Source organism: Oncorhynchus gorbuscha, linkage group LG17 (assembly GCF_021184085.1).
Source record: "Oncorhynchus gorbuscha isolate QuinsamMale2020 ecotype Even-year linkage group LG17, OgorEven_v1.0, whole genome shotgun sequence".
Taxonomy (NCBI): Eukaryota; Metazoa; Chordata; class Actinopteri; order Salmoniformes; family Salmonidae; genus Oncorhynchus; species Oncorhynchus gorbuscha.
The window spans coordinates 23,681,671-23,693,722 of NC_060189.1; the positions used below are offsets into that span (position 1 = coordinate 23,681,671).

General features: G+C 39.4%; 1 protein-coding gene across 2 annotated transcripts; it reads right to left on the bottom strand.

Moving 5' to 3' along the window:
* Positions 1 to 708: 708 nt before the first annotated feature.
* LOC124002071 (visual system homeobox 2-like) lies at positions 709 to 7,997 on the bottom strand. Of its 2 annotated transcripts, none has more exons than XM_046309323.1 (5): positions 7,475 to 7,997; positions 6,986 to 7,070; positions 5,690 to 5,813; positions 2,221 to 2,401; positions 709 to 1,898 (listed from the first exon to the last, which is right to left on the bottom strand). In XM_046309323.1, the coding sequence occupies exons 1-5, from the start codon at positions 7,893 to 7,895 to the stop codon at positions 1,522 to 1,524; spliced, it is 1,188 nt and encodes a 395-aa protein (XP_046165279.1). In that variant the 5' UTR covers positions 7,896 to 7,997; the 3' UTR covers positions 709 to 1,521. The 2 variants fall into 2 exon arrangements, with proteins under 2 accessions (XP_046165279.1, XP_046165280.1); XM_046309324.1 differs by having other exon boundaries at positions 709 to 1,835; positions 7,475 to 7,993.
* Positions 7,998 to 12,052: the final 4,055 nt, after the last annotated feature.

Consider the following 12,052-nt stretch of genomic DNA (forward strand, 5'->3'; position numbering starts at 1 on the left):
GTGAATCTGATTCAACATGCAATCTGATGGATCCCATCTTGCATCGACTCTTAATAAATCGAATCTAAATCCCTTGCGTCACGTTGACTTGTGAACCAATGTATATACGTTAGCTCAACTTTGCAGCTAGCAGTATGTGCATACATAAAAAAAGCTGTGATGGATAAGTGATCTAAACATCTGAAACGAAGGGATAAAAAAGCATTACTAGAGCCTGATAAGGTTCTTGGTAAGTATCAGAGCAGGTGCCTTTAATACAGGCTGAGAGCTTCTCATCTGGGCTGTTTCACTGGCTCTTCCATATGGTCCTCATGCATCGGCCCCATAGTTTAATTTGAGAGATTGAAGTCTCTCAACTGCAACAGATTGCATACAGAACACAGTGCTACACATGGCTGCCCTGGGAACAGGCAGAGCGTTCAGTTATAGGACCAGCTAGCCACCTTCTAATGACCATGACCAACAGAGCATCATGCACAGGGAATGACAACAAGGACAACTCTGGTGGATTTTAGAGCATCCTTTGTCTGGTACAGCAGTCCAGGACTTACTTATTGCTGCTTACGGAAGATGTAAATATCATAAGTAAGCCCAGGTAGTGAAGAATATCAATAATTATAGACCTACAGCTTCTCTCGTGCAGGTTCACCTGGCCACTTGGCTTTGTGATGAGGTAATACACAAAATAATGTAACAGCAGACCTCATAAACAATGGTTTCATACTTTGTATTGCATACTATACAGACTGTGAAACAAAAACACAAACATTTAAAGACTACACGAAAGTATATTTTAACAGTGCCTTTGTGAGCCGTCTTTATCTCCATTATATACAGCATAAGAACAATGTAAGACAACGTTTCAATTATTGTGTGTTCCAAATGAATGGAATAATGGTTTCCCTTTCGTACATCCTCATCCCACAGATGTCTAGTCGCTTCAGTGGAGCGACTAGACAAGAAACACAGTCAGCATCAACACTATGGATGCTGCGAATTCAATATAGAGTACAGTATAGTTTCCGAGATTGGCTACTTATATATCAACAAACTTATATATCAACAAATGTCCTAATTGGTTCGTTATAACAAACACAAGTATGCACTTTGCACGCTGAATTAGTAGTTTAAGAATATTCAATGATAGAAATGTGTAAAGTGGGTGTCTTCTAGTTATAGGGGTTGTCAGCAATATACATCTGTATGGACTGGTAACCCCATATGAAACCATTTTCAACAATATGTAAGCATCAATATTTGTATGAATGTCCGTGAGTAAGAAAGACAGAAAGTGCATTGGGGTTTTTCTTAGTCAATAAAATACAAATGTAGATATGTAATCTTTCCAATAGGACGACCAGTATAAAGCAGGTCATTTTAAAACAGTATAATAGAGATCTAGGATGTTCAACATGTAAAAGACCTCTCAGAGAACACTGTAATACTGATCAATCTAGTTGAGTCCATACAGATGTTTAGAGCACAGTCAAGGGCACTGCAAAGTCTGTACAAAGTGAGGGTCTATGGACTCTTGGGCTCTGCCACTGGACTCAAAGGGCCACTAGATTTTTCCTCTGTCGCCTGTCTCTCCACTTTGCTCTCTGGTCTCTCGCATGTAACAGTCCCGAGCACCTTGGCACTGTGCTCCTGTGCTTTTGCCCTGAGTGCTGCGATGCTGTTCTCCCTCAGTTCCTCTTTGGAGATGGGTGACTTGCCCTCCGCCCTCTTCTCCTCCACGTCGCACTCTTCAGCCCTCTGAATGGCTGGCTGCTGGGGAACATCGGACTTCCCTTTTGGCTGGACGACCGTGGTCTCCATGGACTTTTTGTGCATCCCTGTAAAGAATTGTGGGTATTCGGATTTAGAAAAGCGTCTGCTGATTGGAAAGCCATCTTGAACTGAAAATAGTAAGCAAAGAAATAGTTCTGATTTAGCTATAGGAATATGATCTTCAAATTGAGGATTCCTAATAAGTGTAAAACGATAGTAAATATTTGCTGAATAGTTTTTCTCTCCCACTAAGCGATATGTAAATTATGATATCTTGATCATTTCATTTGATGAAAAGATGAAATCAAGTATGAAATGGTGTGTTTGGCCTCTTCCCTGAATGACGAGGGACACAACCCACAATCACAAGTAGGAAAGTAAAATGTGGAAAATATCTGAGAGTAAGCATGGAGGGTGAAACCTGCTGCAGATAAAACATTAGTCTCATACCAAGAAGCCATGGGGCACAGGAGTCCATGATGCCATCCTTGGCAGACTTGAGGATGGAATCCGGTAGGGGGATGGAGTGGCGGACCATGGCTCCATACAGCCCATACTCTGCCATCACACTGCTGCGTCCCCAGCACTTCTCCCTCTTCCTCCATTTGGCCCTGCGGTTCTGGAACCAGACCTGTAAACCAGGAAGAATTATTCAGTACCCCTGACCAACACTGAAACTAGCAATATTCAGACACACTGACACAAGCAGCATCAATGAGTCTACTAACTGACAGACACCACCACCTTAACTGGCTCTAGCACTGGCATCACATTGTGACACAGTTGTCCACCCTGTGAAAAATCAAGCCCAATCTTTGGCAAACCTAATGGCCCTTTATGACAATTATCTTATTTTATTTGTGAAAACTACATAACTTAATCTGGTCTTGTTTCTCTCACTATTATTCCAGTTTACATTCACTTCAGTGTTGTGTTGTTTGAGATATCTGTAAAGATCTCTTATGTAATGTGTGGTGATAAGATACAACTGATGTGATTTGATTCAGCACATTGATTTCCCATACAGGCTGCTGGTGGTCTCTGAATGATCTCTGCCTTCTGTCAGTCCCTATCTCCCCCCAGCCCGAGGTAGTGTAGATGGATAGTGACTAAAACATTAAGATACTTCACTTGCCCAACCATGACTAGTGGTTGGGGCCCCCAGGCTATCTGTCAGCTCAGTGAGAGGCCAAATTGATTTCATAGCACAACACAGAGCTGTTAAACAGCCCTGGCCACTTCTGATGGCTGTATGTGCAGTGCAAAAAATAATAAGAGGGGCAAGCACAGAGATGTCTCGACTGTGGAGGGGGCCCAGACATTAAATTGAAAATGATCAAAACCATTTAGAACCCTTTTCTGGTAATTCTGATGATAGCCCTTATTTCATACAAGATACTTTTTTATGAGAAATTGTTTCTCTGGCCCTCAAAGGAAGCCGAGGGGGAAGCTGCGAGCAGAAGCGACCCCTAGGGCACGCCGAGGCTGATTGAAAAATAAGTTAATTTCAAGCCCAATCGATGGTGGACAGGCGGGCAAATATCACGGGAAATTAAACGAGCGGGACTCGGGGGAACGGCGCTATTGACCCGTGCTAATAAATTCAATGTAGTTATTTCGTCTGAACTCCCAGTGTCTCGAGCCAGCCTCCCCCTGGAGCAGGGCAAGCTCGTCTGATTTAACTAATTACAATCTATGAGAAAATTGGGTGTTAATTTTATTTAGGATAGGAATAGCCTACGTTTATTTATTTATTTCCTTATTATTTATTCGCGGCGAAGAGCCTTAATGAGAACGAAATTAAAAGGCGCTCGGGCAGATGGATGGTCCAGGTCACACCGCAATCTTCTTCCGCCTTGATAGCGTGATTAGGTCGTTAGTGCTCCTCTCCGAGAACAAATTGTTTCACATCCAACTGCGCCTGATGAGAGATGATCTGCTCTGGCGAGGATGCTGCTAGAGGTGTCTTTGACATCTCTGATCGATTTACGTGGGCTCACTTGCATCCTCCGTAAAACATTATGTGGTTAACTAGTTCGTCAAGTGCAGAGTAGGCTAGCCCTAGATCACTCCACTTTTCATTTTTTAGGCAATTCATTGTTTTTAACACCTGCTTTATAGTCTGGATCAAGGTTATTTAAATCCCACGCCTAAAGCCAAAAATGTTGAGACGAGTCTATTTCAACGTAAAGGTCCAGTGCAGTCAAAATCTTAATTTTCCTATGTTTTATATACAGGTAATTTAACAAATAAAGGAAATACCAATATAAAGTATCTTAATAGGGCGTTGGGCTGACACAAGCCGCCAGAGGCGTCAGGACAGCTTTGATGCATCTTGGCATATATTCTACAAGTGTCTGGCACTCTATTGCAAGGATGTAAGGATGGAAGGATGGTGTTTTGTTGATAGTGTTGGAAAACACAGTCTCATGCCCCGCTCCAGAATCTCCTATAAGTGTTCAATTGGTTTGAGATCTGGTGACTGAGACACACACACACACACACTTTAAACCCCTTGTGCTCCTTTGAAACCCCTCTTTGAAAGTCACTGAGATCTCTTCTTCTAGCCATGGTAGCCAAAATAATGTGCAACTGGGCATTTTTATTCATGACCCTAAGAATGATGGGATGTTTTAATTGCTTAATTAACTCAGGAACCACACCCGTGTGGAAGCCCCTGCTATACTTTGAATCCATAATTTACTCAAGTGTGTCTTTTATTTTGGCAGTTACCTGTATATTACGAGGTTGGACTAATGCTGTCAAATTGATGGTAATGCCCTTTTAGTGTAAGAGCTGTTGAAAAAATCTTCCTGAAATTTCAGCCTGTTTGGTGTGATGACATCACCAGCAGCACAGGAGGTTGGCGGTACCTTGATTGGTGAGAACGGGGTTGTGGTAATGACTGGGGTGGAATCAATGGAATGGTATCAAATACATCAAACACATGGTTTCCAGGTGTTTGATGCCATTTAATTTCCTTCATTCCGGCCATTAGTGTCCTGTACTCTGTCCATGGACCCCAAAACCACCTTCTGCCCATAAAGGAATGATATGATATTCCACAGGAGTTTTGGCTTTCCATGGTGACATCACCATGTGGTAAATTGGTTAATAGACCAATAACAAAGAGAGTTCCAAACCTCTCTGCTAATGAAAGCTAGTTTTCCCCTCCTCCCTCAGACCACTCCCAGACAGTCCTAGCCAAATGTTTGCTTGAGAAATAGTTTTTTGATAAATAGATACTTTTGCCCATTTTAATGGTAATCTATTTAAGTAAGGTACTTCATTGTTAGCCAGAAATGATTTGATATTGATATAAAAGCGGCTGCATTGGGCCCTTAAGGCCCAACTGATCATGCATTTGTTAGCAAAACTACAACCATTATCATGTACATTGAATTATGATTATTTCCAAGAGAATAATGCTAACAATGCCAATATCAAAAGCAGATCACAGCCGCAATGTATCTAGTGACAGATATCAATAGTGCTTAATAGTGCTTGCTCTAAGATAAATGAAGAACATATATTCAAAAGAAGAGGAATTATTCACTGTTAATCGCATTTAATTGGAGAAAGATTTTTTACAATTAGCACAAGTTCTCCTGTATTAAATATTTTGCAGAGTAACAATATTCCAGTTTGATTTTCTTTGCAAGGACACTGAGTAAGATGTAAAAAAAAAAAAAAACTATATCTGACATAATATTCCAGTCATTTTATCCAGTAGATAAATAATAATAATAGGCTATAAACATGAATAATGCTGTTCTGAGACATTTAAATGCTATTTTAGTTTATGCTAATAAATTGAATGCATTTATGTTGGGGAGGAAGAACTCAAGTGAAAAAAATAAATTTCCTCTGACATGATATACAATAAGAAACTGCCAACACCAACAGCCTGCTGTCATACCTGTATTCTGTCCTCAGGAAGCTCTGTTTTCATAGCCAGCATCTCTCTTGCATACACATCTGGGTAGTGAGCTTCATTAAAGGCCTTCTCCAACTCCTCGAGCTGGTAAGATGTGAATATGGTTCTGAAGAAATATGAATTACGTAAATTGTCCACATTGAAAAAATGGTCGCAATGCAAATAAATAGGCAAAGCTCGGTTGACTATTATTTCATTTAAACAGATCAGCTGCACACCTTAATTTGCACGGTGGCCCAATGCATGCCGTACATCTTATATATACACAGGTTTTGGTGGTATGCATTTCATTTTAGGTACATGCAAAACAATGGTGCATTTTAAAAATAGAGTAGGCCTAACTAAATGCAGCGACCATCTCCTCCACATGCCACCCAAAAGCAGCTGCCCGATCATAGTATTCCATTACAATAACAAGTATTCAGTAGCCAATGCATGTAAGCCAGAAAGCAACGTGTAGGGATATTGCATCATTTTCATGCACTCGGTAAGTGAGTATAAATAAATGGATAAATTAAAAAAAGATTAGCAAAACATTTAGCAGGCTCTAATCCCTTTTCTTTCTTTATGCTGGAGGAAAGGGAAATTATCTATTTCAATGTCTCATCCCCCTCATAAAGGAATTATAAAGTCTACACAGACTAAGCCGATATCTTTATGAAACGTTTTAATAAGTAAAAGGTAGGCTATATCGATATGGTGTACTATTAGGTCTATACACTCGATTGTAAAAAGTCTATATTCAAAATAGGCCCATGCATCATGAATTGACCGGGGCTGATTCGCAACAAAACGCTGATGCTTTCACACCCCAAAACAAATGTACATCAAAATGAATTAACAAAAATGCATGAAATAATACGGAATTCGTAGAGTAGATTACCCTGTAAATTCACACTTGCAGGCCTAAATCATTCATTTGCTATATGGAAAAATGGAATCCAAAGACCATTAAATAAGGAAATGAGTTGTAAGCCTAACTGCATAAAAATAATTTGTATTAACTTTATAACATCTAGGCCTAGACCCTATATTAAATGTAATTCCATATTTGTTAAAAGGTTATTAATAATGGAAAAGGACAAGCTGTTTGTCAGCTCAGTAATTAGCATGGGCTACCTTTTCAATTCTTCAATACATTTTCTAATTTTTCAATCTTGTCACAATAGCCTTCACAACATCCAAAATAGTTGTTCTTGAATTAAGACAGTTCAAAAGCCCTGATAAATTTCTGATAAACAACAATAGGCCTATCATGTGTTGGAATGCAACACCTACCGGTGACGTCTTTTCTTCCGTTTCTTGCTCTGGCTTAATGAGTTCTTTGAGAGTTTTCGTTCGCTTGATGACACATCTTCTGAGTCTGTGAATATTAGAACACGTTGGAATAACATGAATGACTCGTTTGAGGAATTATACATATTCAATATGTTATCACAATTGTTGTGTTAAAATTGAGTAGGCTAAGAAACAACGTATAACAAAGATGTTATTATATTCTGTTCTTGTCATAATACTGACATAAGTAGCCTATTTGTATTATTGTTAGTATAATTTTATATTATAAGTTGCTTATGGTTATCCATTGTGCTTTTAAAGTTCAGCCTAATAATAATATGAATACTAATACTAGTTTACTACTACTACTACTACTACAACTAATAAGAATAATAGGCTAACTACTAATAATAGTACTACTATTACTACTACTAATAAATACAACTGTATATTTTAAGTCTTTAACGTAATGACGACTGCAATTCCTACCTGAACTGGGGGACTGGCTGTGGTCCAGATGTCCCACAGTTCTATTGTGGGTTTGCAAGTGAACGTTCTGCGCATCCTGCAGGACCTCCAAAAACGCTGGTTGCCTGTAGAATGACGGAATCCCTCCAGGCCCGATTAATCCCATCCCAACTCCTACACCAGCGGGGCCAAGCATTGACCTGGCGGCAAGCAGGTGCGCCCCAGCTGGCAGCGACTGCAAGGCGCTCCTCGGGGCCGCCGAAGGCTCTTTATTCAGCCCTAAAATCTCCTGTATCCCGAATCCCGTGCATCTGGGAGGGTGCGTGGCGCTGTTCTTTGATTGTTGGTGCAGGCTGTTATTCCCTCCGTTAGCACCGATAGAGGACGTTTTGGATATATTCAACGTTTCCGATAGCACCGCAGCTCCTTGTTTACCTGTCATGGTGTCTTCGATAGTTGGCCTATTCCCTATTTGTATCGGCTCACAGGTCGGTCCCCAGTGCACTAGCCACGATGTATCACTCGAGACTCTCTAAAATGGTCCTTTTATCCAACAGGTCCATCCCAACAAGAGTCAGAGTCCAGCAGCCAATCAGCTACGAGGGATTTTTCCGGATTCCTGCGCATCAGGCATTATTACCCGCCTTTGGAAACGGCTTATTCCGAAATAACTGATATATTATAAGGCTGTAGGTAGGCTACACAAACCAGAGTGTCAGGTTAACCCAAAACGCCTGCGGATAAAGAAGATGAAAAAGGTGGACTGACTTAAAGAATGTAGGCTAACACGAAGCTATGCTATCCATCCAATGTCCTGAGAAAAATATATAGCCACACGCCGTTTGCTATGTTTTTCATTGATATGTGTGACCGTTTATACTGTATATAGAATATGACAATTATTCTGGTATTTAAACGTGATCTCGATATTATACGTTTCATGCAGGATTACAATTATTTGAGAGGGATTGAATCGACCTGGGATCTGGATTAAGTTACCGATTTGATTTCATAAAATTAAGATGCATGTTAGTCAGTGTTTAGGCTATTAGCCTCTTCATTGAATATATTTCAGACCAGCTTCTAGTGCTACTTCTATCTTCTATGATCTCCATGTCCATCCGTTGCCTCACATGAACGGATAATTGATCTCCAGATGCTACAGAGGAAACCACACAGAAATCAAAGCCTCTCCAAAACGACAGCTGGACGCGAACACACATCTCTGCCTCGCCACAGACTGCTATTTCACAGCAGCGGCAGTACATTACAGATTATGGAGATATTTATTTCACATGAGAAATGGAAAATTAGGAAACAATCTGGGCTACCAACGTTTAGGCCTATTAGAATCTATTTATTAAACAACGTGGTGTCTAATTAATTATACAAACAAAAGCAACATTAGCCTACTGTTTCACTTTCAATCGTTTAGAAAAGGATAGTCCGAGTTGTATTAAACCTCTTAAACTCCAAAAGTTACTGATGCATGGGGAGCATGCTAAGCATGCGTGCACGATGTTCATAAAGTGAAATCAAATGAATAAAGATGATTACCATTATCAAAAATGTCACCATTGTATCGGATGTTTAATGTGTTACATACATTTCTTTATTTGTCTTGCTAATTGCTTTTCTTTTCAATTCACATTTTAATCCCCGGTGCAATCCAACGCAATGTATAGGCACAATTCACTTTGTTTGAATAAAGGCAGTTTAGGTTAAATATTTGGAGGGAACATGTAGGCAGGCCTATTTTAACGTCAAAATCTATTTCGACTATTTTGTTCTAAATTTTTATCGAATTAGGCTATTTGAAAAACATAGATTTTATATAAATTAAATTGGCATTATTCGTATAATTGTTCCAACAATAAATTAGATTAAATAGCCACCTTTTCTCCCTGCAATAGCATTCGTTATCCTATATCTCACAGTTCTTTTCCACAGAATAAGTCGTTTCATTTGAGAGGAATAGTATACTTCATTTGGTTCAATTCACAGAGTGACCTACTTAGTTAGTTTCGAATGTAATGACATTTTATTGGTCACATACACATATTTAGCAGATGTTATTGCGGGTGTAGCGAAATGCTCTTTGTGTAGCTAAATGCTTGTATATGGCAGCATTCTTTTGTCAAGCTGTTGTGAGCAGGTTTACGATTAGGGCTACTAATGGGTCAAATAAGTCATACAATCATTGTTTTCCGCATAGGGTTTGGATGCGTTTGGAGATGTGTGTGGGACAATTTGGACATCTGGACAGATAATTACACCCAGATAATTTATGGAAATGAGTTGAAACGATCTGAGGGGGACAAAGCTAACTCCGATCTTATCTAAGTGCCACGTGGTAATAGATTAATACATGTCCTGGGTTAAAGTAGACAAGAAGCGCGTTAGGTATTATGCCTACTTAGTTATTCCACAAGAAATGACACATATTGATTCGATGGGAACTAGATGTTATTGTGAATGTGAACATTTACGGATGATGTCCAGCCGTGGCTACTGATAGAGACATAATCCCGTTGGAGCCAGGTGTGGGTTATAATATAATAATAATATATGCCATTTAGCAGACGCTTTTATCCAAAGCGACTTACAGTCATGTGTGCATACATTCTACGTATGGGTGGTCCCGGGGATCGAACCCACTACCCTGGCGTTACAAGCGCCATGCTCTACCAACTGAGCTACAGAAGGACCACAGTTAACAAACAAGACATCTCATACCATTAGCCCACAGGCTCTCTGAATTACGTCAGGCTAAAACCGACCTATCCATGGCGACAGAGCGGTTCATTGAATATATAATTTACACGTTTGAAGAGAACCCCATTTCGATGTAGATATAGTGCCTTAGGAAAGTATTCATACCCCTTGATTTATGCCACATTTAGTTGTGTTACAGACGGAATTAAACATTTATGAAATATATATTATTTCACCCGTCTACACACAATACCCCATAATGACAAAGTGAAAACATATTTTTAGACAGTTTTGTAAATGTATAGAAAACGAAATATAGAAATATCACGTCGGGCCAGTACCCGACAGGTTGCCAGATCGAATCCCTGAGCTGACAAGGTAAAAATCTGTCGTTCTGCCCCTGAATAAGGTAGTTAACCCACTGTTCCGAGGCCGTCATTGTAAATAAGAATGTGTTATTAACTAACTTGCCTAGTTAAATAATTAAAATAAAATTGCTAGGCAACCATTTTCAGGTTTTGCCATTGATTTTCAAGTAGATTTAAATTAAAACTGTTCTTGGTAAGCAATGCCATTGTAGATTTCACCTGAAAGGTGAATTCATCTCCCAGTGTCTGGTGGAAAGCAGACTGAACCAGGTTTTCCTCTAGGATTTTGCCTGTGCTTAGCTCCATTCTGCTTCTTTTGTATCCCGAATACAAGCATACCCATAACATGACGCAGCCACCGCTATGCTTGAAAATATGGAGAATGGTACTCAGTAATGTGTTGCATTGGATTTGCTGTATTACTTTAGTACCTTGTTGCAAACAGGATGCATGTATTGGAAAAGTTTTATTCTGTACAGGCTTCCTTCTTTTCCCTTTGTCAGTTAGGTTAGTATTGTGGAGTAACTACAATGTTTTTGATCCATCCTCAGTTTTGTCCTATCACAGCCATTAAACTCTGTAACTATTTTAAATTCACCATTGCCCTCATGGTGAAATCCCTGAGCGGTTTCTTTCCCCTCCAGCAACTGAGTTAGGAAGGACGCCTGTATCTTTGTGGTGACTGGGTGTATTGATACACCATCCAAAGTGTCATTACTAACATCTCTATGCTTAAATTCACTGCTTGACTGAGGGACCTTACAGATAATTGTGTGTGTGGTGGAGATGACGTAGTCGTTCAAAAATCATGTTAAACACTATTACTGCACACAGAGTGAGTTCATGCGACTTTTATGTGACTTGTTAAGCACATTTTGACTCCTCGATTTATTTATGCTTGCCATTAACAAAGGGGTTGAATACTTATTCACTCAAGACATTTCAGCTTTCATTTTTAATACATTTTTACACATTTCTAAAAACATAATTCCACTTTGACATTATGGGGTATTGTATGTTGGCTAATGATTAAAAAAAATCTCTATTTAATCCATTTTAAATTCAGGCCGTAACACAACAAAATGTGGAAAAAGTCAAGGGGTGTGAATACTTTTTGAAGGCACTGTAAATAGCCATTAGGGCATGGCAATTTGTGTCAAAAAGGAAACGTTTGGTAAAATGGTTATTCTGGCAGGCTAAATAGCATTTTGTTCTTGAAATGTGTGATTATGTCCATGTCTGATCTAGTCAATGGGGTGAATGAGACATGGATGCTAAAACAAAATAAATATTGTAAACTACATCAAACAGTTAAAATTGAGCCACTGATTAAGAGGGAGAAAAACATTACCGCAACAATTACTCGATCACCAGTTGAAACTAATTAGGAGGCTATTAAGTGGAAATTTCATTACGGGTAATGAAGAAATCAATGTTATCAGGATATGCTAATGACGCATCAGCCAGTCGAGATAAACCCATCTATTCACATGAAACCGTGAGTCAGGATGACCTG

Coding starts and splice junctions, on each gene's coding strand:
- LOC124002071 (XM_046309323.1), bottom strand. CDS start 7,895: ATGACAGGTAAACAAGGAGCTGCGGTGCTATCGGAAACGTTGAATATA. Junction 5,814..6,985: donor CGGAAGAAAAGACGTCACCG/GTAGGTGTTGCA, acceptor ATATTTCTTCAG/AACCATATTCACATCTTACC. Junction 1,899..2,220: donor CTGTGCCCCATGGCTTCTTG/GTATGAGACTAA, acceptor TACTATTTTCAG/TTCAAGATGGCTTTCCAATC.